General features: G+C 45.9%; 1 protein-coding gene across 1 annotated transcript in view; it reads right to left on the bottom strand.

Annotated features, from left to right (window-relative positions):
• grin2aa (glutamate receptor, ionotropic, N-methyl D-aspartate 2A, a) overlaps positions 1-26,378 on the bottom strand; it is a gene marked incomplete at its 5' end in the record, with an annotated part of 213,140 nt that overhangs the window by 78,453 nt on the left and 108,309 nt on the right. The window contains 2 exon segments of the mRNA XM_080775827.1: positions 16,097-16,311; positions 19,218-19,434. Of these exon segments, the coding sequence (XP_080631953.1) occupies positions 16,097-16,311; positions 19,218-19,434 (432 nt within the window).

Genomic DNA, 26,378 nt, shown 5'->3' with positions numbered 1-26,378 from the left:
ATGGCAGTGGCTCAGGGGTAGAGTGAAGTGACCGGATGGGGATGGGGTTCCCAGTTTGAACCCGGGCTCCCCATAGAGTTAGTGTCGAAATGTCCTTGAGCAAGACTCTGAACCCCTGATTGCTCTCGATGTGCAGGTTGGTGCCTTGCATGGTTTCCTCTGTCATTGGTGTGTGAATGTGTGTGTGTGTGAATGGTGAATGGAATTTTTATAGCACTTTTCCTGTGCTCAAAGCTCTTCACAATGGTTCATTCATTCATACATTGGGAGGTGAAGCGGAAAACAGTCGACATCCAGCGTCGACTGTCACTTCCCACATTCACTGCACACCAATGGTGGAGCTCGCACCGAATGACTCATTGGAGGTAATGTAGGGTTCAGTGTCTTGCCCGAGGACACTTCGACATGCAGACAGGAGAGCAGGGATTCGAACCGCTCACCCACGCATCATTAGACGACCTGCTCTACCTCCTGAGCCACAGCCGCCCCGACTTGAGTATTTCCAAATTCCCAATATTTTACTTCTACTCCAGTATCTCAGAGCCAAACGTTGTACCCGGTACGGGTCCATTGGGTTTCATTCCACGCTTTCAAGAGTTACATTATTGTCAAACATCTGCATCATTTAATTTACAAGACGTCGACACAATTAGATAATATAGAGGAATTGTTATTTTTGAACTACATGGTATAACTACATGGTATAACAACGTGGTGGTCCGTGGCTCAAATGCCGAATAAATATTGGGCCTTCTCTTTAGGTATGAGCCTAGAGAGAGGCAGAGAGAGGTAAGATATCCAAACGGCCCTACTCCATCGCACTGCAGCGTCACACGGAAGCATACTATTATTTTTAATTTTGAATCCTGACAAGTTAACACCTAATGATTAGGGTTGGCTCCCATAGAGTCAATTTAAACTTGCCTCAAGTTCTGGGTGCCTGACGCAGTGCCCTGCCAGCCTCATACAAATGTATTGGTAAAAACGTCAATTGCCTTCTGTCTGTTAGAAAGCTACTGTATTGGAAGGCCCTAGTAAAAAGATACTGGTCTCCCGTCTTTCCTCAAAATAATAGAAAATGCTCGATAAGAACCAGGCTCCATAAGGATCGTTATTAATAAAAAATTAACTTGCTCCATCCCTACTAATGATGTTTCCACCAATAGCAGAGGCGATATGTGACATATCATCCCTCCTGGTGCTGATATCCCTGTCAATACACAGTGCAGCACTGAGATACTAGCAGCTTCTCACGCTGTGCGTAGGTGTGTGTGTGTGCGTTTGTGTGTGTGTGTGTGTGTGTGCGTTTGTGTGTGTGCGCGTGCGTGCGTTTATGCGTATCCGGGGGATAGTGCCATTTATTCTTCATCAAGACAATGAGTTGTCGGAGTGGCGATACGAACCATCAGAGCATGAGCCATGATACACACACACACACACACACACACACACACACACACACACACACACACTAGCTCAGGTGTCACAGATAAGTGCTATTTAGTTGATGGCTGTGTTAAAACGAGTACCACTACTGTAACACTGCCTCCACACCTGCTGTTCTTCATTATTGCGTGCGTGTGTGCGTGTGTCTGACTGTAGGCTGTGTTCTACTGTTCAGTTTGAATTATTATCTTAGCGAGAATCTTCTTTGACATGATTTACTCTGTCGGGTCGAAAATGTCCAAAAACCTGTTAAACATTCCAAAGCAGAAGGAAATAAGCTCCAAACATGGCGCGGAAGTGACACATTTCGACCTTATATATATGCTACTTTTGATGCTTTGGTGTGAAGCCGTAGTATGATGAAGTATAGGGAGTTTACAGACCTGAGATCAGATTCTACTAAATGTCTTCTAAATCCTGGCAGTTTTCTGAAAAAACTAATGTTTCTATATGTCAGTGGTGCTCAACCTTTTTTTTTATGTCAAAGACCCTCAGAATGATATGCATTTGGCCACGTACCCCCCAACTGAAAATATGTTGCGCCACTTTTTCACGACCTTTTCAAAAATAGCAGATCGACAAGCTCGTATAGCGCGGCATTCGGTGGCACCCACGCTATGAGCTTGTATAGATCTGCTATTTTTCAATAGCTAAAGTATAACAGGGAGGGGAGGGGAGGGGAGGCGGAGAAGAGGCAGGCAGAGGAAGTCCTGGATGGACAACATCAAGGAATGGACTGGCTGCAGCTTACAGACCCCGCTACGGACAGCTGAAGACCACGAGCACTGAAGATCCCTGACTGCCCAAGCATCCACCATGACACCCCTACGGCCCCCTAGGCCATGGGATGAGTATGAGTAAGAAAGTATAACAAAAAAACTTAAAATAATATGATGAGCAAAGATTTGCAATATCAACAAAGCCCTTGCTGTGAGCAGTATAGTGCTGTCTCAAAGCCCTTGCTGTGAGCAGTATAGTGCTGTGCTGTGAGCAGTATAGTGCTGTGCTGTGAGCAGTATAGTGCTGTGAGCAGTATAGTGCTGTGAGCAGTATAGTGTTGTGCTGTGAGCAGTATAGTGCTGTGCTGTGAGCAGTATAGTGCTGTGAGCAGTATAGTGCTGTGCTGTGAGCAGTATAGTGCTGTGAGCAGTATAGTGCTGTGCTGTGAGCAGTATAGTGCTGTGCTGTGAGCAGTATAGTGCTGTGCTGTGAGCAGTATAGTGCTGTGAGCAGTATAGTGCTGTGCTGTGAGCAGTATAGTGCTGTGAGCAGTATAGTGCTGTGCTGTGAGCAGTATAGTGCTGTGCTGTGAGCAGTATAGTGCTGTGCTGTGAGCAGTATATATAGTGCTGTCTCAAAATGCCTTCCCTCTGAGCAATAGCTGCCTCTTGCGGTTTGGAAAATTGCGGTACTTAATACTGTCTGTCCCCCTCTTTTTGATTAATTGTGCAGCATGACGGATGCATACAGTGTGTGTGTGTGTGCGTGTGTGTGTGTGTGTGTGTGTGTGTGCATGCTCGTGTGCATGCATGCGTTGCCAGACAGACAGGACACACTCACTCATGCGCAAACCAGTCCATACTGTATGCATGCATCATGTATGACTTATGGATTTGAATAATCCCCATCACCTCACATACCTGCCCCAGTGTTCATTCGACTATGTCAAAACATTCGCAGGAATATTAAATAGATGCATGCACGCACACACACACTCACGCACGTACACACACACACGTGCACGCGTTGCAGGTTGAGAAGCAGAAAAGGCGTTGCTTTGCGGCGTGCTTCCAGATCTGCTACTTTCAGGGCTGCAGCCAACTCACAGGCTGCGCACCTGCAGAAGGTCAGCTTAATTAGGCGGGGTAATTAGCCACTCGTGGTGTGGGGTGGATGTAAGTGAACTAATGACGGTGCTCTCGCTGTTGGCAGTGCAAGGCCGGGTCCTGACACAGGGCCTATACACACACACAGACACAGGGCCTATACCCTATACCCAACACACACACACACACACACACGAAGAAAAAAACATCTAAGAAATAGCCTACCATAAATTATGAAACAAATGTTTAAAAAGTAGTTAAAATGTTTTCACTAGTGTGGGTCCCTCCCTGGCAAACGTCTATTTTCTCTTTTGGGTCTTGAGCTAAAACCTTTGGGAACCACTGGTTTACAGTAAGGCCGGGGGGTACGTGGCTGAATTTTTTTTCTTGTTTTGTTCTTCTCGTAGCGATAAAGCCACTGTTCTTTTGAGCTGTCCTGCATGTCAGCCTGGCTTTGGGACGAGTGGCTCACAGGCAGAGTATATGTCATCGCTGACGGCACAGAAACCTAGTATCTCATCGTATTTAATCTTTGTATGTTGTTTAACTATTGCCGCACTTTGGAAACCCCACTGTTTATATTGTGTTTAGTTTCCAAGATATGGCCGCAGCACCAGGGGGGGGAGGGGGGGAGGTGAGCGGGCGGGGTCGACATATGCCCTTACTGGGCTGCGTTCAAGACACTTGCCTTGTGTCTGACACCCAACTTGTGTCTGAACACAGCTTTGATGGATGTGTTCTGCTCCCCCCCCCCTCCCTCCCCCGCATCAAACTAAATGTTTTGGTCAAACCATATGGGCTTCTATTGGAAATGCATTGGAGCGGCCATTAAACACAGACACAAGACAGACCAAGACAGGTGTCTTGAATGTGTGAACGCAGCCCAGTAAGGGCATAATATGTCAACCCCACCCGCTCACCTCTGCCCCACCCCCTCCTGGTGCTGCGGCCATCTTGGAAACTAAACACAATATTTGGAGAGGGGTGGGGGCGAGAAAGGAACCTTATTGAGTTGTTATTTTTTCACCAAAAGTAGTTGTTTTGGACATACACGGTTCCACAGCCAGCCAAAGCACTGAGGATAAATATTTGATCGGGATGCTGAGACATCCCTGATGGTGTGACAGCTGGCCTTCCAGCTGTCATTGTCAAGGTATGTAGAAGCCTTACACTGCTAAACAGATTGGTTTTGCACAGCAAAACATTCATTAAAATCAGAGGGAATGGATTGAATGTGCTGCAATCTTCGTTTCTAAAACAGTCAGTCAGTAGACTCAGTACTCAGTATTAGCAACAGAAGATCAGAACAAATAAATTGGGGGCAATAAATATAGCCTCAATCCAAAAGATAACATAGTAATTATGTCTAATAATGTAACATGATGCCCAAGTAGAGCTACGCATTACTCTTCCTGAGTATAACTTGCCCCAAATTCACGCAGCCTGCGGTCTTTGCTCTGCTTCTAGAGTTTAACTAAATTAAAATAGGCATAATTACTTCTTTAGCTATTTTCAGGTTTTAATGTATGATGCAACATTTGAAAGTTATTGCATTCTGTACTTTCATGATCTGTAAAAACTGGAAAAAAATATCCTGGTCTATTGCCATATATTATGGAACTTGCCATACAACTACTCTACCTTCTTCTCTGGAGTCCTGCGTCAAAGCAGACCAGAGGTAGAAAACTGTCGTTCCCTGATGTCATCGCTAGGGACACATGATGTCATCACTAGGGAGTAGGGACACATGATGTCATCGCTAGGGACACATGATGTCATCACTAGGGACACATGATGTCATCGCTAGGGACACATGCATCAGTAAGCAGGAACTGGGGGTGGTAATGAAGGACCGGAAAGTCTGGCGTGGCATTGTGAAATCCATGACCTCGACCGGGGTCGAAAAATGATGATGATGATGATACAACTATAGAAATGATAGTTTCTGTCAGGCTTTTTTACTTAAATAATAGTAATAATAATAAATGAATGCCCTATATACTTCATCATACTATAGTGTCACACACGAGTAGACAGAATAGCCGATCTACAAGCTCACAACGTGTGGCGACTGTGGCTCAAGAGGTAGAGCAGGTCGTCCAATGATCCATGGGTCGGCGGTTCGAATCCCGGTGTCCTTGGGAAAGACACTGAACCCCAAATTGCTCCCGATGTGCTGGTTGGTGCCTTGCATGGCTTCGGCCCCAATCGGTGCATGAATGTGTGTGTGAATGGGTGAATGTAATGCACAATCTATGTAAAGCGCCTTGGATAAAGGCGCTATGTAAATGCACCATTTACCATTTATTTGTAAATCTGCCTTTTTTTAGCAAACTTTTTGGACATACAGTATGACAGCGGCATCATGCAGTGTATTGTCATGTGTTGAGGTTGTAAAAGTGCATTATAGTATGTTAGTGTTTGGGTCTTAGTACGTACAGTACTGTACGCACCTTAAAATGCCTTTATTTGTGTTCCTATACTCTATCTGTACATGTGGGGTCCTCCCCTCGTATATTATCAAAGTTATGGCTACTGCACATGGTGACAAGTAGCCTCAGCGGTCTATCATAAGAGGTGTGTGTGTGTGTGTGTGTGTGTGTGTGTGTGTGTGTGAGTGTGTGTGTTTGTGAGTGAGTTTTGGCCATCATATTTCATGGCTGAAAACTGGAATTACCTGTCAGAACAAACTACAACCACGCCGCCTTTTCACATGCGCGCACACACACACACACACACACGCACGCACGCACGCACGCACGCACAAATGCACACACATGCTCTCACACACGCACACACACACACACACACACACACACACACACTGATAAATAAGTGCTAAAGTCTCTTACGGCTAGCTGTTCAGCAGAGTAAGGGGAGATAAATCTGTCATGGCAGAACATTCTCCCATGGGAGGATATTTCTCTCATCTCTCAACCACACGCACGCACGCACGCACGCACGCACGCAAAAATATGTCACGACGCGCTTGGTTGGATCACTGCGCTGGCCAGCTCTCATAGTCGCTCATACGTAGCACCCATGGTCTTTATTTCATTTTATTTCATTTTATAGCTGCACCTTCTTTGCAAAACATATCCATCTCTCCAGTGTGTCACGGTGAATGTATTGGCTGAGCTGTCACACAGGTGTTAAATGAGGAAGGGGAAGGCGAGCTAACGGAGTGTTCAACGCGCCAAAGCTACTTTACAAGCTAGTCACTGGAACGGCCATCCATTCCCATGGTCCATTCCATGGTTTACTCATTTCATTCCACGGGGAAATGAGTCATTTAACAGATTTTGACCTGAGATCAGATTCTAAAAATGTCTTCTGCATCCTGACAGTTTTCTGAAAAAGCTCTGTTTCTATGTCAGTCGTTCTTGGATTTTTCAAAAATAGCAGACCTACAAGCTCGTAGTGCGCAACTCGGTGGCGCGCTATGAGCTTGTAGATCTGCTATTTTTCAATAGCTAAAGCATAACATAATGCTAACACCAAAAGGGGATTTTGCCAAACGCATGTGATTTCCGCCCAGCCACTGCAGAGGCCTAGAGCCGTTTCACTGCAGAGGCCTAGAGCCGTTTCACTGCAGAGGCCTAGAGCCGTTTCACTGCAGAGGCCTAGAGCCGTTTCACTGCAGAGGCCTAGAGCCGTTTCACTGCAGAGGCCTAGAGCCGTTTCACTGCAGAGGCCTAGAGCCGTTTCACTGCAGAGGCCTAGAGCCGTTTCACTGCAGAGGCCTAGAGCCGTTTCACTGCAGAGGCCTAGAGCCGTTTCATGCACTGCAGAGGCCTAGAGCCGTTTCACTGCAGAGGCCTAGAGCCGTTTCACTGCAGAGGCCTAGAGCCGTTTCACTGCAGAGGCCTAGAGCCGTTTCACTGCAGAGGCCTAGAGCCGTTTCACTGCAGAGGCCTAGAGCCGTTTCACTGCAGAGGCCTAGAGCCGTTTCACTGCAGAGGCCTAGAGCCGTTTCACTGCAGAGGCCTAGAGGCGTTTCACTGCAGAGGCCTAGAGGCGTTTCACTGCAGAGGCCTAGAGCCGTTTCACTGCAGAGGCCTAGAGCCGTTTCACTGCAGAGGCCTAGAGCCGTTTCACTGCAGAGGCCTAGAGGCGTTTCACTGCAGAGGCCTAGAGGCGTTTCACTGCAGAGGCCTAGAGCCGTTTCACTGCAGAGGCCTAGAGCCGTTTCACTGCAGAGGCCTAGAGCCGTTTCACTGCAGAGGCCTAGAGCCGTTTCACTGCAGAGGCCTAGAGGCGTTTCACTGCAGAGTCCTAGAGGCGTTTCACTGCAGAGGCCTAGAGCCGTTTCACTGCAGAGGCCTAGAGCCGTTTCACTGCAGAGGCCTAGAGCCGTTTCACTGCAGAGGCCTAGAGCCGTTTCACTGCAGAGGCCTAGAGCCGTTTCACTGCAGAGGCCTAGAGCCGTTTCACTGCAGAGGCCTAGAGCCGTTTCACTGCAGAGGCCTAGAGCCGTTTCACTGCAGAGGCCTAGAGCCGTTTCACTGCAGAGGCCTAGAGCCGTTTCACTGCAGAGGCCTAGAGCCGTTTCACTGCAGAGGCCTAGAGCCGTTTCACTGCAGAGGCCTAGAGCCGTTTCACTGCAGAGGCCTAGAGCCGTTTCACTGCAGAGGCCTAGAGCCGTTTCACTGCAGAGGCCTAGAGCCGTTTCACTGCAGAGGCCTAGAGCCGTTTCACTGCAGAGGCCTAGAGGCGTTTCACTGCAGAGGCCTAGAGCCGTTTCACTGCAGAGGCCTAGAGCCGTTTCACTGCAGAGGCCTAGAGGCGTTTCACTGCAGAGGCCTAGAGCCGTTTCAATCCTTTGTGGTGCCTCAGGCTTGGCTGCAGGGCGTCCTTGTATACTCCGCTACAAGTAAAAGTCCGGATTTTAAAATGTATTCAAGCTTTGCTTTTTTGCACTAAATGTACTCAATCTACAAGCTCACTATTTTTCTAATTACCAATTATGTAGGGCTGAAGAGGTTAACATAATATGTTTTGTAATAATAATCAAAATCTACAAAGTAATTAATAGTAACCAAAGTTCTCAAATAATTGTAGTGGAGTAAATGTACAATATTTGCCTTTGTATTTTACAAATTTGCCATTTGTAAAAATACAAATACCTCAAAATTGTACTTAAATATAGTACTTAGGTAAATGTACTTATACGCTAGTTACTTTACACCAGGGGTAGGCAACCTTTGGCACCGGTGCCAACATTGGCACTAAGGAGGGTGGCACACTGGCACACTGGCATAAGTGTGAGAGAGAGGACTTTTGGTTTAAAATAAACTATTTAAACTTAGTCAAATAAGTCCCTCACATTTGTATGTACAAATTACATCCTGCACATACTGTAATTATACATTCATTAAAACTCTGAACTCTGACTGGGGAGGGAGTCTGGGAGATACGTGGGTCATTGCTCTCTCTGAGACTAATGATCATTATAACAATGTGAAAGAAAATATTAAAAAATAAGGATATTTCCGTGGACAATCAAAATGTGTTGGAAATGTTGATGTGGTGTCATTCAAATTAATGTTGACATGGCACACTGACAGAAAATAAAAACATGGCACTTCATTCCAAAAAGGTTGCAGACCCCTGCTTTACACCACTGCCGTGCCAACCTATATGAATACCAACCAGTATAGCTCAGCAGTGGCAGTGTGGTGAATTTGAGCATTGGGGCATAATGACTAAAACGGTGTTGGCTTCTTAAAGCAAGGAGACAGCTTCCACTGAAAGTCTCATTTTCATCCACTGATGCGTCGTGTCATTTATAAAAGGCAGGCCCTCGGCGAACATTTAAAATCATTAGCAATGCAGATAAAGTGAGTCAGTAAGATGCAACAGCAGTGACAGCACACAAACGTGTGTCGGGAGGCGTAATTGGCATAACGTCTACATTTAGGAGAAAAGTACTAGGTGGAGCAGCGCTGTGGCCTCACAGCTGTGTCCTCTGCTCCGCGTCATCAGCGCCCAGACCCTAGGTGGGGTTTGGAGTTTACATGTTCTCCATGTGTCCCCTAGGGTAGGTACCCTAACCAAGAAACATGCAGTAATCCTGGTCTCTAAACAGCCTCCCCCTGGCCATCTGATGGAGGGGAAACGAACTGTTTGGAATAGCGTTTTCCTTCCACCCGCTATACGTCCCAGCGGGGAAACTCCCTGCACTGGGACCCAAAAGTTTTCAAACAAATGCAGTGGAGTAAAAGTACACTATTTGCCTCTGAGATGAAGTGGAGTAGAAGTAACAGTATTGGAAACTGAAAACACTCAAGTAAAGTACAAATACCTCAAAATTGTACAAAAAGTACAGTACTTAAGTATGTTACTTCCCACCACTGGCTGCAGTGAAATAAGTACGGGCAGTCATTCTCCTGCAGGGTTTCGCTAATGGCTCTAAGTTAAAAGTAGTGGCTCAGCATTCCTCCTCCTTGTGAATTAACCCAATTTAAGGCTTATTTTAAACTTTTAGAACATTCTTCCCCCCCCCCCCCCCCCCCCCCACAAGTGAAAGCCTAATGAATTTAGATGAAACAATCTGATATACCAACAACTCCCTCTGTGAGTTTAATGCGAAAAAGGGATAAATCTGTTACGGAGTATTTTCGTCCGTCAGTTAGTCAGTCGCTGCCGCAATTAAGCCCATAAATGGAGATCCCTGATGTCATCAATATTGGCCAGCAACCTCAAACCCATATAGAGCTGACCTGTTCTGACATTCCATATGTTGATCCTCCCCCATCCATTCTTCCTCTCCGATGTCTCCCTTTAGACTCATACCTGTCCATTTAAACGGTAGACGGGCCTGCCCCAAACTTATTAATGTAGTCATGCTCGGCTTTCTAGACATGATCATATTACTGTACTTGTAATGGGTACTCAACTCAACGTTGTGGGTAATGCTACATACATGCAGTGGCGGACAAAGTATACTCAAGTAAATGCTCAAGTATTCAGATACACATTACGAAGTACATTTGGTTCAGTTCAGTCCCGTAACTTTTTCTCTGCTATCTACGATTATAATTGTACCCCCTAGGCTGGGGTACGGTATGTGCCACCTATGTACAGTACATGTTCATACTCCCCCATATAATCCAAGCGGCGACCGTCAATTTACCTTTTAGTATTGCTCTGACTTTGTCTCGCATCGCTGCGGACATGTAACCGTTTCTGACGAGAGCTAAGGGGTATGAGCTCACAGCTAACGATCAATGTCCTCACAACAGCAGCCCCCACCTCACTGATAACCCAACAGTAGCCCCACCACACTGATAACCCAACAGCAGCCCCCACCTCACTGATAACACAACAGCAGCCACCACCTCACTGATAACCCAACAGTAGCCCCCACCTCACTGATAACACAACAGCAGCCACCACCTCACTGATAACCCAACAGTAGCCCCCACCTCACTGATAACCCAACAGTAGCCCCACCTCACTGATAACCCAACAGCAGCCCCCACCTCACTGATAACCCAACAGCAGCCCCCACCTCACTGATAACCCAACAGCAGCCCCCACCTCACTGATAACACAACAGTAGCCCCACCTCACTGATAACCCAACAGCAGCCCCCACCTCACTGATAACCCAACAGTAGCCCCCACCTCACTGATAACCCAACAGCAGCCCCCACCTCACTGATAACACAACAGTAGCCCCCACTTCACTGATAACCCAACAGTAGCCCCACCTCACTGATAACCCAACAGTAGCCCCCACCTCACTGATAACCCAACAGCAGCCCCCACCTCACTGATAACCCAACAGTAGCCCCCACCTCACTGATAACCCAACAGCAGCCCCCACCTCACTGATAACCCAACAGTAGCCCCCACCTCACTGATAACCCAACAGCAGCCCCACCTCACTGATAACCCAACAGCAGCCCCCACTTCACTGATAACCCAACAGCAGCCCCCACCTCACTGATAACCCAACAGTAGCCCCCACCTCACTGATAACCCAACAGCAGCCCCACCTCACTGATAACCCAACAGCAGCCCCCACCTCACTGATAACCCAACAGCAGCCCCCACCTCACTGATAACACAACAGTAGCCCCACCTCACTGATAACCCAACAGCAGCCCCCACCTCACTGATAACCCAACAGTAGCCCCCACCTCACTGATAACCCAACAGCAGCCCCCACCTCACTGATAACACAACAGTAGCCCCCACGTCACTGATAACCCAACAGTAGCCCCACCTCACTGATAACCCAACAGTAGCCCCCACCTCACTGATAACCCAACAGCAGCCCCCACCTCACTGATAACCCAACAGTAGCCCCCACCTCACTGATAACCCAACAGCAGCCCCCACCTCACTGATAACCCAACAGTAGCCCCCACCTCACTGATAACCCAACAGCAGCCCCACCTCACTGATAACCCAACAGCAGCCCCCACTTCACTGATAACCCAACAGCAGCCCCCACCTCACTGATAACCCAACAGTAGCCCCCACCTCACTGATAACCCAACAGCAGCCCCACCTCACTGATAACCCAACAGCAGCCCCCACTTCACTGATAACCCGGAAATGAAACAAGGGTAGTGAGAGCGGGTACAGGTTAGGTGTGCTTATTCTGCCACCTAGCGGGCAATAATGGAGTTAAATGTAGCAAAAGTAAAATATGTGAGTGAAAGTTCTGTGTTAAAAAGAAAATACACAAATGTACTTAAGCACAGTACTAATTAAATGTGCTTCATTACTGACCACCAATAGCTACATGTTTGTGGGTGCAAGTGCCCCCATCTGTGTTTGTGTATTGTCTGTGCTGTACTGCAGTGTATGCCTATACCGTATGCCTTGCGTGCATGTGTGCATGAGTGTGTGCAACTGTGCATGTGTGCATGAGTGTGTATGCGTGCGTTTGCTTGTGCTCTCTCATCTCCCCTGACAAACGGCTCTAACGGACCAACAGGGCTCTGCAGGCGCCCACCTATCCCCCAACCAATCGCGTTCGCCCCCCTCCCCCGCTGAATGCCCATTCGCCGAGCTCTCTCGCCCGCAACGCGGCCATCTGCGGCCGCTTATCACCTGGGTAACCACCTCGGGCAGCAGAGCATGCTGGGAAGGAAGGAGGTCACTTGGCTGGAAATTGTTCGGTTGAAGTGAAATGTCAAAAGAAATGTGTGTCGCATGCAGATTATTGTATTATTATTATTTTCCCATGGTAATTCTAATTTATTTGAAGATTTTATTTTTTACCGGTCAAGTGTTTTAAGCGGGTAAAGATGAGCCCATTGCAGCGTTTCCTCTGTCAGAACCTATACTCCCAGGTTGACAAGCACATCATTTTTGTATGAGGGCAATTTGCTCGGAAAACCCCGGAGTTCAAAGATGATGGTTGAAGATGAAATTAATTGCATTTTTATACACGATGGGAGACCTGGGTAAGTGCTTTTGTAAACTCGGCATCAATCTCACTAGACGGGACAAGGTTTCTCGTCCGCTTCCTGTGCTTAATTAATTAAACACAGATTTCATCCAGATACATGCTATTGAGGTCAGCTTTGTTGACAGGAAATCCATTATAAAAATAAATAAAATAATAATCTGACGTCTGGGACTTTATCACATCCATATCTATCCATAACTCGCTTGCTGTCGGGGCTATAACCTCCTATCTTCGTACTTCAACTTTTTATATATTTTTTTAGTAAATTATCCTATACTGTACTTTATCATACAAGCATTGCACAAAAACTGTGAAAATAGCAGCTCTACAAGCTCACATGTCGCATGAGCTTGTACATCAGCTATACAGTATGTTCACTATATTATCTTTGAAATAGCAAATACAACAGATATAACAGAGGTGGCATTCATTCATTGCAGATTCACTGCCACTACATATACTACATAGGAGACATGAATGCAGTGTGTGTTATTGTATGGCCCAACAACGTCTCACTTCATGTGCATTTTTTCCTTCGAATAGTGTGTTATTGTATAAAATAAACCAGTCACAAGATGTTTGTATATTGGCACACATGGCGGTCTCAGTCTCACGTCGGCATTTAGTGCCCTGAACAAACATTAAAAGTGCATAGACTTGGTTGCAGAATGACGTAATGTCAAAAGCCATGCATTGGAGGGACTATAGCGGCCTAGAAAAAAGGAACCGTTTTGGACATACAAGGTTTACACTCGACGGCGACGATATATATATACCTTTATATATGTGTGTAACTGTCTATCTGTCTCTGTGTGTGTGTGTGTGTGTGTCTCTCTCTCTCTCTCTCTCTCCGCCAGCTGGACAGCCAGACAGGGCTGGCAACTCTCTCCCTCTCCCACTGACTTGCATGGGGAGGGGGGAGGGGTGGGGGGGGGGTGTGCAGGATGGAATGGTGGCGAAGGTGGAGGAGGAGTGGGGGTGTGGGGGGGGGGGGGGGGGGTAGGGGATGTAGGAGAGGAAGGAACAGAAGGCCTCATCAAGGAGCACTTCCCTTTTGGACTGTCCTCATTTTTGTGGAGAGCCCCCCCACTGTTAACCCCCCCCCTTTCTCTCTCTCTCTCTCTCTCTCTCTACAGTGCCTTCAAAATGGGATCCACTATATTTGAAAATACAGCATCACAATCACTTTAACGTCTTCCTCCATTTACATGTTAAGATTCTTTAAAAGAACATCTTAAAAGTGTAATTTTGCGGTATTTTTCAACACAAATCTTCTCTTCATGGGGGTCCTATAGCTGGCAGAACATTTTCAGACGGGATTCAGCGGCAAAGTTTGAGAACTACTGACTTATTGACAGACAATTGCCTCCATCACGTCTTCCTCTCTGCCTCTCTCTCCGCTTGCTCTTTGTCTTCCTCAGACTCCCACACTGACTCCCTCCCTGTATACTTCCTCTCTGCAGATCTCTGTGTTCCTGCCTTTCTTTCATCCATTGTATAGCTCTGTCGTTTCTTCAGTCTGCAGCTTCCCTTCAGTCAGAAGGGAAACAGCAGGAAGACTCTAATTACCAAGGAGGAGGAGGTGGCCCACTCTCACAAACACACGCACGCACGCATGCACGCACGCACGCACGCACACACTCACTACTTGTGAAGACATCAACGTTTTAGGATGCCGAATAATTTTTCCATTTTTATTTCACACCACAGATAGGGGTTCTGTGTGGAGACATTTGGCCTAGCATGCATGCATGCACGCACACACCCACGCACACACACATGCACGCACGCACGCGTTTCCCCCCCAAAAAAAACATCTATCAGGAGCCCATTCACTGCCGCTGTGTCCCCTCTTTCTCCTTTGTACATAGTGTACTGTATTTGTTGATGACATGTATTATTTATTGTGTAATATTTTCATGCCATGTTGATTAATTGAATACCATATACAGTAGGACCACCATGGAGACATGTTTGTGTCATGCATTTATCCTCAATGCCTCACTGTACATTTAGCCTTAATGCCTCACTGTAGGCTACATTTAACCTTAATGCCTCACTGTACATTTAGCCTTAATGCCTCACTGTACATTTAGCCTTAATGTCTCACTGTAGGCTACATTTAGCCTTAATGCCTCACTGTACATTTAGCCTTAATGCCTCACTGTACATTTAGCCTTAATGTCTCACTGTACATTTAGCCTTAATGTCTCACTGTACATTTAGCCTTAATGCCTCACTGTACATTTAGCCTTAATGCCTCACTGTACATTTAGCCTTAATGCCTCACTGTATATTTAGCCTTAATGCCTCACTGTACATTTAGCCTTAATGCCTTAATGCCTCACTGTACATTTAGCCTTAATGCCTTACTGTATATTTAGCCTTAATGCCTCACTGTACATTTAGCCTTAATGCCTCACTGTACATTTAGCCTTAATGCCTCACTGTATATTTAGCCTTAATGCCTCACTGTACATTTAGCCTTAATGCCTCACTGTACATTTAGCCTTAATGCCTCACTGTATATTTAGCCTTAATGCCTCACTGTACATTTAGCCTTAATGCCTCACTGTACATTTAGCCTTAATGCCTCACTGTACATTTAGCCTTAATGCCTCACTGTATATTTAGCCTTAATGTCTCACTGTACATTTAGCCTTAATGCCTCACTGTACATTTAGCCTTAATGCCTCACTGTACATTTAGCCTTAATGCCTCACTGTACATTTAGCCTTAATGCCTCACTGTACATTTCGGACTAATAAAGTACAGGCTTCTAATTGAATTAAAGCTCTGTTCCATTCTGGTCAAACAGAGTCAGGGTGCTGTTGTTGTGCATGTTGGCTCACTGGAAACACCAGTGGGTCTCAAAGTGGCCTTGAGTGGTTTCCAAATGGCCCTGTACAGGTGTACAAATGGAACCCTTGGTACACTTTCAGAGTTATGGGTTGAAAGTTTGAAAGTTTGAAAACCACTGACTGTATACACTACAGAACAGAACCTTAAAGTATCATCAGCTACACCTGTGACGGAAATCGGAAGAGGCCCGGAAGTAGGAAGAGTACCGTAGTTATCTCCAAAATGGCGTACAGTATGTGCAAATTGTGCATATAGAACATGCAAATGCATAAAGTGAGTGACATATCGAGTGGCAAAGTGAGTGGCAACATGAGTTTAACTTTGATTAATGTTGTTTAATGCAATCAGATGGGCTGTCAAGGCCAGATTGTTTTTTTTTTCCTTCTCCCACTCAGTAGGCGTTCCTGCATAACTTCCAGGCATGATGATGATGTCACACGCACACCAATTAAATCAATCAATCAATAAATCAACCAATCAATCAACCAACCAACCAATCGACCAACCAATCGACCGACCGAGCGCGTCCTTACTTGTGCAGCGCGCTGGGCGGCAGCTTGCTGGGCTTCTCCGTCATCTGTCCGTAGCAGGACGTCTTGGCCTCGGGGATGTCGCCGTACTCGTCCAGCATGGCGGAAGCGGCCGACGTGATGATGCCCAGGCCGTCGCGCACGCGCGCCTCCAGCGGGTAGTCCCAGTCGTCGTAGGACACGGAGATCATGCCCGCCGGGAACTCCTCGGGCGTCACCTTGGGCAGAAAGACGCACGGAAAAAAGTCAACTCAATTGTTATTTTCACGTTTTTTTTTTCTTCAAAAATAGCAGATCTACACGCTTGTAGATCTTTTGCTTGTAGACTTTAAGTCAAAGTATCAATGCTGCGATGTGGAGCTTGTACTCCCGTTGTGAATGAGCGTCCGGAATTCAAAAACGAATGCCCTCGAGTGAAAGTGCGAAAGTGTCGGCGTCGAAATGTACTTAACCCATTCTGACCTGAGATCAGATTCATACGAGGTTTCCACTGGACACACACTGGTCTGATTAACCCATTCTGACCTGAGATCAAATTAAAAAAATGTCAGTCGTTCTTCGATTTTTCAAAAATAGCAGACCTACAAGCTCGTAGCGCGCCACTCGGTGGCACGCTATGAGCTTGTAGATCTGCTATTTTTCAATAGCTAAAGCATAACATGATGCGAACACCAAAACGGGTTCCCGTTCAGAATGGGTTAAAGACTTCAATTTCAGACGAGCTCTGGGAAGAAAGCCTTGAAGAAATGAATGCGTGCTCTGTCAATTCCAGACATTGCCTTATCCAGTTTCGAGTCATACATAGACTCAAATTATTCCAAATTAAAATTACATAACATATACGCAGATATTTCTTCGCATTGTGACAAATGTACTAATATTTACAATAGAAGCAAATCTTCTTCATAGCTTCGCCCTTTGCCCTCGGATACAAAGATATTGGATTAAGATATTTGAGACGCTCTCTGATATTTTGAGTATTAATATTGACCCTGATCCTGTACTAATTATTCTGGGTTTGTCAGACTCCATGCCTATGTTGACGAGAGCACAGAAACAACTCTTCTCATATGGTCTGATTACAGCGAAAAAAATAATTTTGACACACTGGAAGAAGGAGGAGGCTCTTGCATTTAAGCACTGGTTAAATGAAATGACTGTAACTGCCCCCTGGGCTTGGTATGGACTTTGAGAGTGAGACAGTAGAGTTTCAGACTGATGCTCTTTATTTTTGGTGTGGTACCAAGAAGCACCGTAAAAACTGCAGAGATATGACGAAAATATAATCAACATTAGTCAAAATACAAAGTCATACAACGTATACAGTTTAGCCAAAATAAACTTCAAAACTTGACCATAAACACCAATGGTATATTTCTTAATCACCATAAGTCAACTTGTAGCTATAAAACATTAGACATGAATTAACTCTTGTAAACGTAGTCCTTCGGGAGCCACGTGTTGCAGCCAATGTCACATGACAATAGTGTTTACATTACGGCAATAAAAGACGCTCTTTTTAACTGATATAAACACACTCTAGGCACTATTACATCTTTATCTCACGAACCTCATTCCGCCTTCCAAGGGGTGTTAATCATGAAATATAAACATATTTATTGCTGACAAAGTTCGTTCTGAACTGCATGACTGCGCTTCCGCCATCTTGTATTTTCAATGAACTTTCAACTCTAACGTCACCTTGTATACCTGAATGCCCAGAGAGGACATGGCCAATTCTGCCACCTAGTGGACAGTTTTAAAACCAAGTAAACCATGGCATATCGCCACAAATATAGAAAAACTGAAAAACAGCAATTAACAATTAAGGTAAACCATAACTTCTTAAGTGGCAATAACTTCTTGGTTGGTGGCCATTTACAATGACTAGTACGCTTCATCTTGAGAGAATAAGGTATTTCCTGAGAAACAGGGAGAGACAGTTTGATAAGGTTTGGCTGACCCTTGTCCATTACCTGAGTAGAAACAATTAATAGACAGGATACCATTGATATGGTTGACTGTACGCCATTTTCTTTTCAGATGTTTTCCATGAGTTTTCTATCATCTTATTATATAGTATGCAGTGTCACTGAGCAGTATTGGTGGGAGGGTTAAGGGATTTCTTTCTCTTTTTTGTCTTGTTTATTTTTTCTTTCATTTTGTTTAATAAAAAAGGAAAAAGAAGTATTTCATATCATAATGTTTGTAACAATTTATAATCTGTTCAATAAAAACATAATTATTTGACAAAAAAAGTACTTAACCCTCTAAGACCCAGTGTTGCTTTATAGCAACAATTTATATTTTAATTAATTACTTAATTATAATTTTTCCGTTCTTTTTTCACCTAAACGTCATCAGTGATGTTCATTGCAATGCCATTTCAATGCCATTGGTCATTGGCCACAGATTTTCACACAAATTAAAAGTTTCTGGACTTGAATATAAGACTACGTTCTTTTCCAATTGAAATATCCTAAAAAAACGGAGTCGTATTATAATCGGGGGCTAGACTATTTTACATTCCATGTTCTTTCTCCACAAACGAGTCTTGACAAATGGTTTGTCGTCTTATAATCAGAGTCGTCGGGTTATACTTTCCAGCACTGACCTCGTGGTGAGCGAGTTACACTGACCTCGGGGTGAGCGAGTTACACTGACCTCGTGGTGAGCGAGTTACACTGACCTCGTGGTGAGCGAGTTACACTGACCTCGTGGTGAGCGAGTTACACTGACCTCGGGGTGAGCGAGTTACACTGACCTCGGGGTGAGCGAGTTACACTGACCTCGGGGTGAGCGAGTTACACTGACCTCGTGGTGAGCGAGTTACACTGACCTCGTGGTGAGCGAGTTACACTGACCTCGTGGTGAGCGAGTTACACTGACCTCGTGGTGAGCGAGTTACACTGACCTCGGGTTTGCCCGTGGTGAGCGAGTTATACTGACCTCGGGTTTGCCCGTGGTGAGCGAGTTATACTGACCTCGGGGTTGCCCGTGGTGAGCGAGTTATACTGACCTCGGGGTTGCCCGTGGTGAGCGAGTCATACTGACCTTGGGGTTGCCCGTGGTGAGCGAGTCATACTGACCTTGGGGTTGCCCGTGGTGAGCGAGTCATACTGACCTCGGGGTTGCCCGTGGTGAGCGAGGGGACGATCCAGATGGTCCCGTGGCCTGTGAGGCCCAGCGAGCGCGCCTCCTCCAGGATGTACACCGCCTCGTCCTTGGAGCAGTAGAGGACCACCACGGGAGACTGCACCTTCTTCAGCATGATCTGAGAGCGGCTGTCCTCCTCCACCGCGTCCAGCGTGATGATGTTCTGCAGCTCCCAGCCCACGAAACTATGGAGGACACACAGAGAGAGAGAGATTATGTTCTGCAGCTCTAAGCCCATGGAACTATGGAAGACACACAGTATATTGTATATTATACTATGGTTCGCAACTCTGTTCTCATCATCATTTTTCGACCGCGGTCGAGATCGTGGATTTCACAAATATTACGCCAGACTTCCCGGTCCTTCATTGCCATCCCCAGTTCCTGCTTACTGAAATCTAAACGTCTCCTTATAATAGTGGAGTAATACTAGCTAATTATTGACAAAAATTCGGCCCCGGTCATTTCCGCGCGAATTTGGCCCAGACCCACCACAACCAGCACGCAGATAGCAGAAACTCTACCGCCCGCTCCGTCGAGGCACACACAAACAAACAAGCCCAAATACATTCGAACTGGGAACCTTGCGGTTCCCCTGAGCCACTGCAGATGGACTTTAAGCCTCTTTATATCAGCAAAGACTCGGCTGCTCAGGAAGGTTGTTCTTGATTGACACGACAATGTCAAAGCAATATGAAACAGCCGCTCAACCTTGCAGTGTGCAGAAGACCTTCCCTTGCACCTTTGACCGGGAACAAAAAAAAAAGAAAAGAAAAGAAAAATGACATGTATCTTTTGACACTTTTTGCTGTGCTGTGGCCTGGTGCCATGGGTTAGGCTTTATTATCCGCACTACTCTATTTTAGTTTGTTTCCTTAATTAACTTTTATTTAAACGGACAGTTTAATCATCACCGTGTACACTCCCGCGGCATGTTTTTATTTTTTCGTTTTTTTAACCCCTCGTTAAATGCAGTCACCACAGCAAATGCTATACTAAACTCATGCTGCGGTCCCCACTCATCTAGCGCAGGGGAGAGAGAGAGAGAGAGAGAGAGAGAGAGAGAGAGAGAGAGAGAGAGAGAGAGAGAGAGAGAGAGAGTGAGAGAGAGAGAGAGAGAGAGAGAGAGAGGCAGAGAGAGAGAGAGAGAGAGAGAGAGAGAACACAGTGTTTAATTAACAATGTCAAATGGATAACATTATCTTTAGTATTCTTAACCCATTGACACCGGGAACGCATTTTAGATTTTAGTTTTGGCTATTAAAATAAATAGCAGATTATACAAGGGTCACTTGGTGTCGTGCGGCGAACCTAGTACATCTATTTTCAGATAAAAAAAAAAAAAAACGTGGAACAAATTTGATTTACTAAAAAGTTTGAGAACTACTGATTTGGAAGGCATTTGTAGAATGGGCCTCAGGACGGGTCTTAATGGGTTAACTCATTTAGACCTGAGGACGCATCTGTGTCGTCTTATAGCGTTTAACCACTTTAACCCTTTAAGCCCCATTATTTTAAACTTTAGCTGTTGAAAAATAGCAGATCAACAAGCTCATAGCGCAACAACGAATGCCTTTAGAAAAATCGTGAAAATGCATGCAAATCTTTGAATATTTATTATTTCACAGTGAATGTTTTTAACTCAAATCTTTGCTTCTGGGGGGTCCCTGGAACAACACGTTTTCAGACGGGGGTCGGCGGCCAAATACAGATAATTCTGTGGTCCCTTGACGTGAAAAGGTTTGAGCAACCCGTGCACCACTGATTTATAGAGGACATTTTGTCGAATCTGGTCTCAGGTCTTGATGGATTAAATTCACATGGGACTGCCTCCCATCCACCAATGGGAGTCAGCGATACGGCGATAATGTTCGGCGTGTCCCTCTCTGCAGAGATGCTGTTATTAGTGATGACAGAACACAATGTCAACGCAGTCCTGTTCTGTGGCATCTGGAGGGCTGATTAGGAGGCCCCTGGACACCCTTTATTATTTACCCATAAGAATAACAACAATAGCATGTGTGAAAGAGGAGAACTGTTCTATAATAACAACAATAGCATGTGTGACAGAGGAGAAGTGTTCTATAATATCTCTGCTGTCGGGAAGAAAAAACACCTAACTCCAAAATGTTCATTTTTCAGAAAATGAAAAGAATATATATTTTTTGGGAAATGAAAAAATTAAACCTTATATACATTTTGAAAACAAAGCAATACTGCATCTTGCATAAGAGGTGGTGGAGTTAGCGGTCCCATGGAGTTAAGAGGTTTTGTCCGAAGTGCTTTTTAATACTTTCAACATTTTGAATCAATGGAATCAATGACACAGAGACGTAAAGGGTGTTCAATAGCACATTATTAAACATGCATACGTGCTGTTGAACATGCATACGTTTTATGCCAAAAAAAGATCAAAAACCTAAAAAATCGACTTGGTTTCCTCGATCCCGACAGCGAGAACAATCATCTCCATATTTAAATAAATTAATGACCCACTACAATGTAGCGACTACATCATACCACATTGTCACACAAAATAGCAACATTTGTCAATCTACAGATCGGCCATTTATGCTATTCTGGTTTGTGAATTGTGAAAAGTACAGGCCTAACAGTTTCCCAACCGACAATACACATTATATAATAAAAACAACCTTTCTCTGGCAGTATCTGTACGAGTGGTTTCCACGTTGACCCACTTCTAGATATATTTCACCTCTCTAATCGGATTATTTTGGGCGTTAAATGCTACTAATATGAGGTTGAAGCGCCGACTGATGGCTTTAATTTGACGGTTAGCCTATTTCTAGTCATCTTGGCCCATTTTTCGTCTAATTCAGGGTGCCAAAACGGATTCCAGCAGATAAGGATAATATCCAATGAAGTCTTCTCTTTTTTTTATGCAGTCAAAATGAGTCCAACAACTTCAGCAAAGCAGCAAGCAGTGGAAGCGCAGCCGTAATTAAATTGAAATATCAAATTAATTTAACAAAGTGTGGCTCGCCAGATATTGAAGCCTGATTTGTGATTAGTCTTACGATAAGAGTTCCGTGCTCAAGTGTTGATCTGCTATTTTTGAGATGGGACACACATAACAAAATGATTAGTCGAAACTATTATTTATTTTTGCCTGAGGATCGCTGAGGATTTGTTAATTTGATCCAATTAAACGATGGTCCCTAACCACTAACAACATTTGAATTAAAATATATATTTTTTATCAAAATCATTTCAATACATTGAAAAGTAAGTAGGTAAGTAAGTAGCGAGTGACTTCGGTGCTCTATTGCCAGTATCATCCAGAACGTGGGAGTCTGTCCCTGCTTCTCAATGCGCTGCACCTCTGGGAGATGAGTTCCTGAGGTGAGCCCCCCCATACCTCTCTGTTTAGGGGACAGAACCCCCGGAAGGCGGCCGGACCGAGCGCTGTCTCACCCTCCATCCTGAAGTTCTGTGCTGACCGGCTGCCCCCTGAGCATCGGTAACATATTCATCATCATCATCATGGCAGCCTCGTAATACGAGGATCCGTTCTTCTCAGCCATTCACTTCTTCTCCTTCTGGACTAGAGCTGACCCAGCTGGACTCTCCGTCTGTGTGCCTGCTGGTGACCGTGGAGTCCAAGGTGTGTGTGGAGGAGCCGGGGGGGGGGGGGGGGGGGGGGGGGGGCAGTCTGGGCACGGACGTGTTGGAGGTGGTGGGCGGGGTAGCATAAGACGTTGATGTCTTTGCTGGCGCTTCCTCTCTGCTGCTTGTGGTGCTCGGTCGATATCAAGTCTCTGAGCACCAATGGCAATTGTGCCACGCCAGGCTGAGCGGGCCACTGGGGCCTGCAGGGCCTCCCAGCTGTCCACAGGGATCCTGGTCTTTGAGTGTTTAAACTGGTCTTTCAGCCGTCTCTTGGGTCCCCCCTAGCAGCCTATAGAACCATGGGCCAGTTCACCAAACAGGGGCTGTTTGGGGCGGCATGAGTCTTCCTTTCGATATAAATGAGAGAGGAAGCGCAGCTGGTTCTCGACGCTGCTGTGAGGCACCAGCCTGTATCAAAGCCTCCACCGTCATCCCTATCCCCAAAAAGACCAGGATCACAGGCCTAAATGACTACAGACCCGTCGCCCTGACCCCCGTAGTTACACTGCGTGAAAAGAGGAGTTAATTATGGGCACTGTATTTCCCCCATGAACATCAAGTTTAGCAGCATATACAGTTAATATACGGTAATATACAGGTGTGATGGTACAATTCGGGAGTTTACCGGAGTTTGTTGGAAAGTTTAACAGGAGTTTCCTGTAATATACACATCCGTATTCCATGCTTTTTGCGCAGTGTTATGAAGGTCTTGCTGCTTGCACCTCCAGCCACCAATCCGTCAAACTTCTAATGCAGACGATACCACCCTGGTGGGGCTCATCTCCAGGGGGGATGAGTCTGCCTACAGGAGGGAGATCCCCCTTGCTGCTGACCTGGTGCACCCGGAACAACTTAGAGCTAAATGCTCTCAAGACGGTGGAGCTGATGGTGGACTTCAGTGGGAACCCGGCCCCTCCCCCACCAATATTGGGAGGCACTCCAGTTGCCACTGTGGAGTATTGCCGCTTCCTCGGGGTGACCTGAAGTGGGAGCCCAACATCGACAACCTCACAAAAAAGATAGTTTTTTTTTCTGAGACAGCGGAGGTAATTCCACCTCCCAAGGACCTTGTTGATGAATTTCTACACTGCCATCATAGAGTCCATCATCGCTGTTTGGTTCCCCGCTGCAGCGGCCAAGGACGAGGCCAAGCTGCAGCAGGTCATAGGATCAGCAGAGCGGGTGATTGGCTGCCCTTTGCCACCTTTTAGGGGGGCTTTGAGGAGAGCCAGGAAGATCATGGCTGACCCCGCACACCCAGGCCACAGTCATTTTCCCCCGCTTCCCTCAGACAGGAGGTTGGGTCCCTAAAGACTGTGAAGGCCCGACACTCAAACAGCTTTTTCCCCACGGCTATCCGGCTCCTCAACGCTGCCATGGGGTCCCTCCCTGACCCCCTCCCCTATCCTCCCTCCATCGCCACTCAGAGTTGAGATGAACTTGACTTGTGCTCTGAACTGACCTAAACACTTGAACTCTTTGCACTTTATATTTATGTATTATTCATTGCACTACGCTGGGGGTAGGGGGATAGTAAGGTGCACAGAGAAGTATGGAAAGAAAAATAAAACCCCACCAACTTCTGTCTACTGCATGGGCGTCGGTATACTGTATATCAGCGCCGCGGTTCAGACACCAATGCCGGCCAAGACACCGACGGTCCCACACATATATCTTGAATTTGACGTTTTGGTCGAATTTTACTCCCCTTGAATCTCCCTCTTTCATCTTGTCTGAGAAGCCGCTCCATTATTGCCCCGATATCACTGTGTGATAAACTCCCCTGTTATCTACTCTCATTTAGAGTGAACCGACGGAACCAGGGCCTGTCCCAGGTGTCTCTGATGGAGAGGAGGGTGTCCGTTAGGAGCACTAGAGGGCAGTGCTTTTATGAAAACCTTTTCATGTCACGGACCCCACAATTAATAATGTGTTTGACCGCGAAGCCCCGTGGGCCGGGACCGGAGCCTTCCAGCGGCACTGGTCGTTGGGCGGAGCGGACCGGAGCCTTCCAGCGGTACTGGTCGTTGGGCGGAGCGGATCAGAGCCTTCTGGGGAAAGATTCAAGCCACTTCCCTCCGTTGAGCACTATGCAATCAGCATGCAATGTAACAGCTGACAGTCGGACACGCTGGCTCAAATGGAAGACGGCAAAGGTAAGTGGTAAAACAAAAGAGAAAATGTGAGGCGCTGTGAGCTGCGGCTATTTTAACTATTGTTAGATGGGTTTAAAATGATGATAAGAAAGGAACATACAGGGTTTCCAACCGATAGCAATAGGACATCCATGGGTGCCAGTTAAGGAGAGACTAGGCTGTCATTTTAAAAGGATTAGGCTGTCATTTAAGTAGACACGCTGTTTGGGTGTGTGTTACCTGGTAAGATGGTAATCATGACTGATACCTTTGATATTTAAGCATTGGGTGTCACGCAGTGCCCACGGTGCGTGTCATGAATGGAATCTGAGTGCGACCGTTGGCAGCATTATCCTCTTTTGTGATTCATTTGACTACGGGAGAGACAGGCAATTTAGAAAGCTGCGGGGAAGCAAAGGAGGTAAAAGAAAAAAGGAAGAAAGAAAGAAAAAGGATTACATGGTTCCCACTCAACCTTTGATGGAACTGTCAGGGCTCCAGACTAACTTTCTCACAGGTAGCCCTGGTGCCACCTACCTTTTCAGTTGGTAGCGCCACCACAAATTAGGTAGCACCAACTTATTTTTCTATAGCGCCGCAGCGCTGTGTTAATACATGACCTTATCACCAAGGCTATAGCAAAGGTTTTCTTGGCTGAAGCATAAATGCCTTAAATTAAGCACATAACATGTTATATTTCTCACTCACACACATTCTATAGGAAATTATTATGATGAATAAACCTATCGTGCATTTTTCCATATGGTTATTATCATTTGGCTACTGTATATGAAACAGAAATGAGACACACCCCTTACCTTCTGCATGGGCTTGTTCAACCTAATGGCCAATAAGGATATTTAACACTGAGGTGCCCACTCTTCCTGCACCCTTTTGCAATGTGAAATGCCACCGAATTCATAATCCTTGCCCACTTTCCTCCTGTCTTTTCTTTATATGGAATGAACATGTGAAAGCTGATGTGCTTTTATTGTAAAGGGGAAAGTTTCTAAACGTCTCAGCCTGCATATTTCCATGTGCTGATCTACAAGCTCACAACGTGTGGTGGACGCGACTCGTTGTGAGCTAATAGGTCGCACGCTGGAGCCCTGGTGTACCGTATGTATTTGCATATCTTATGGATGTGGTATAGTTTTTTTATCACGTCCTCCTAAGCCCAAACCACACCAAAGGGTCAAGACGTAGACGAGAGGGTTTTAGCGTTCGTCCCAGTGCCGGTGTGATATGTTCTGTTGCACGTCGACCCAAGTCGACCCAGTGATTCAACATCCCAAATAATAGTTGACCTCTTTCTTAACCACTTGAGCCCTATAGCATCCCTATATAATTGGGGGGACATTGAG

The sequence above is a fragment of the Protomyctophum bolini genome (genome assembly GCF_963924005.1).
Source record: "Protomyctophum bolini genome assembly, chromosome: 11".
Lineage (NCBI taxonomy): Eukaryota > Metazoa > Chordata > Actinopteri > Myctophiformes > Myctophidae > Protomyctophum > Protomyctophum bolini.
This window is presented reverse-complemented; position numbering and strand designations above follow the sequence as displayed.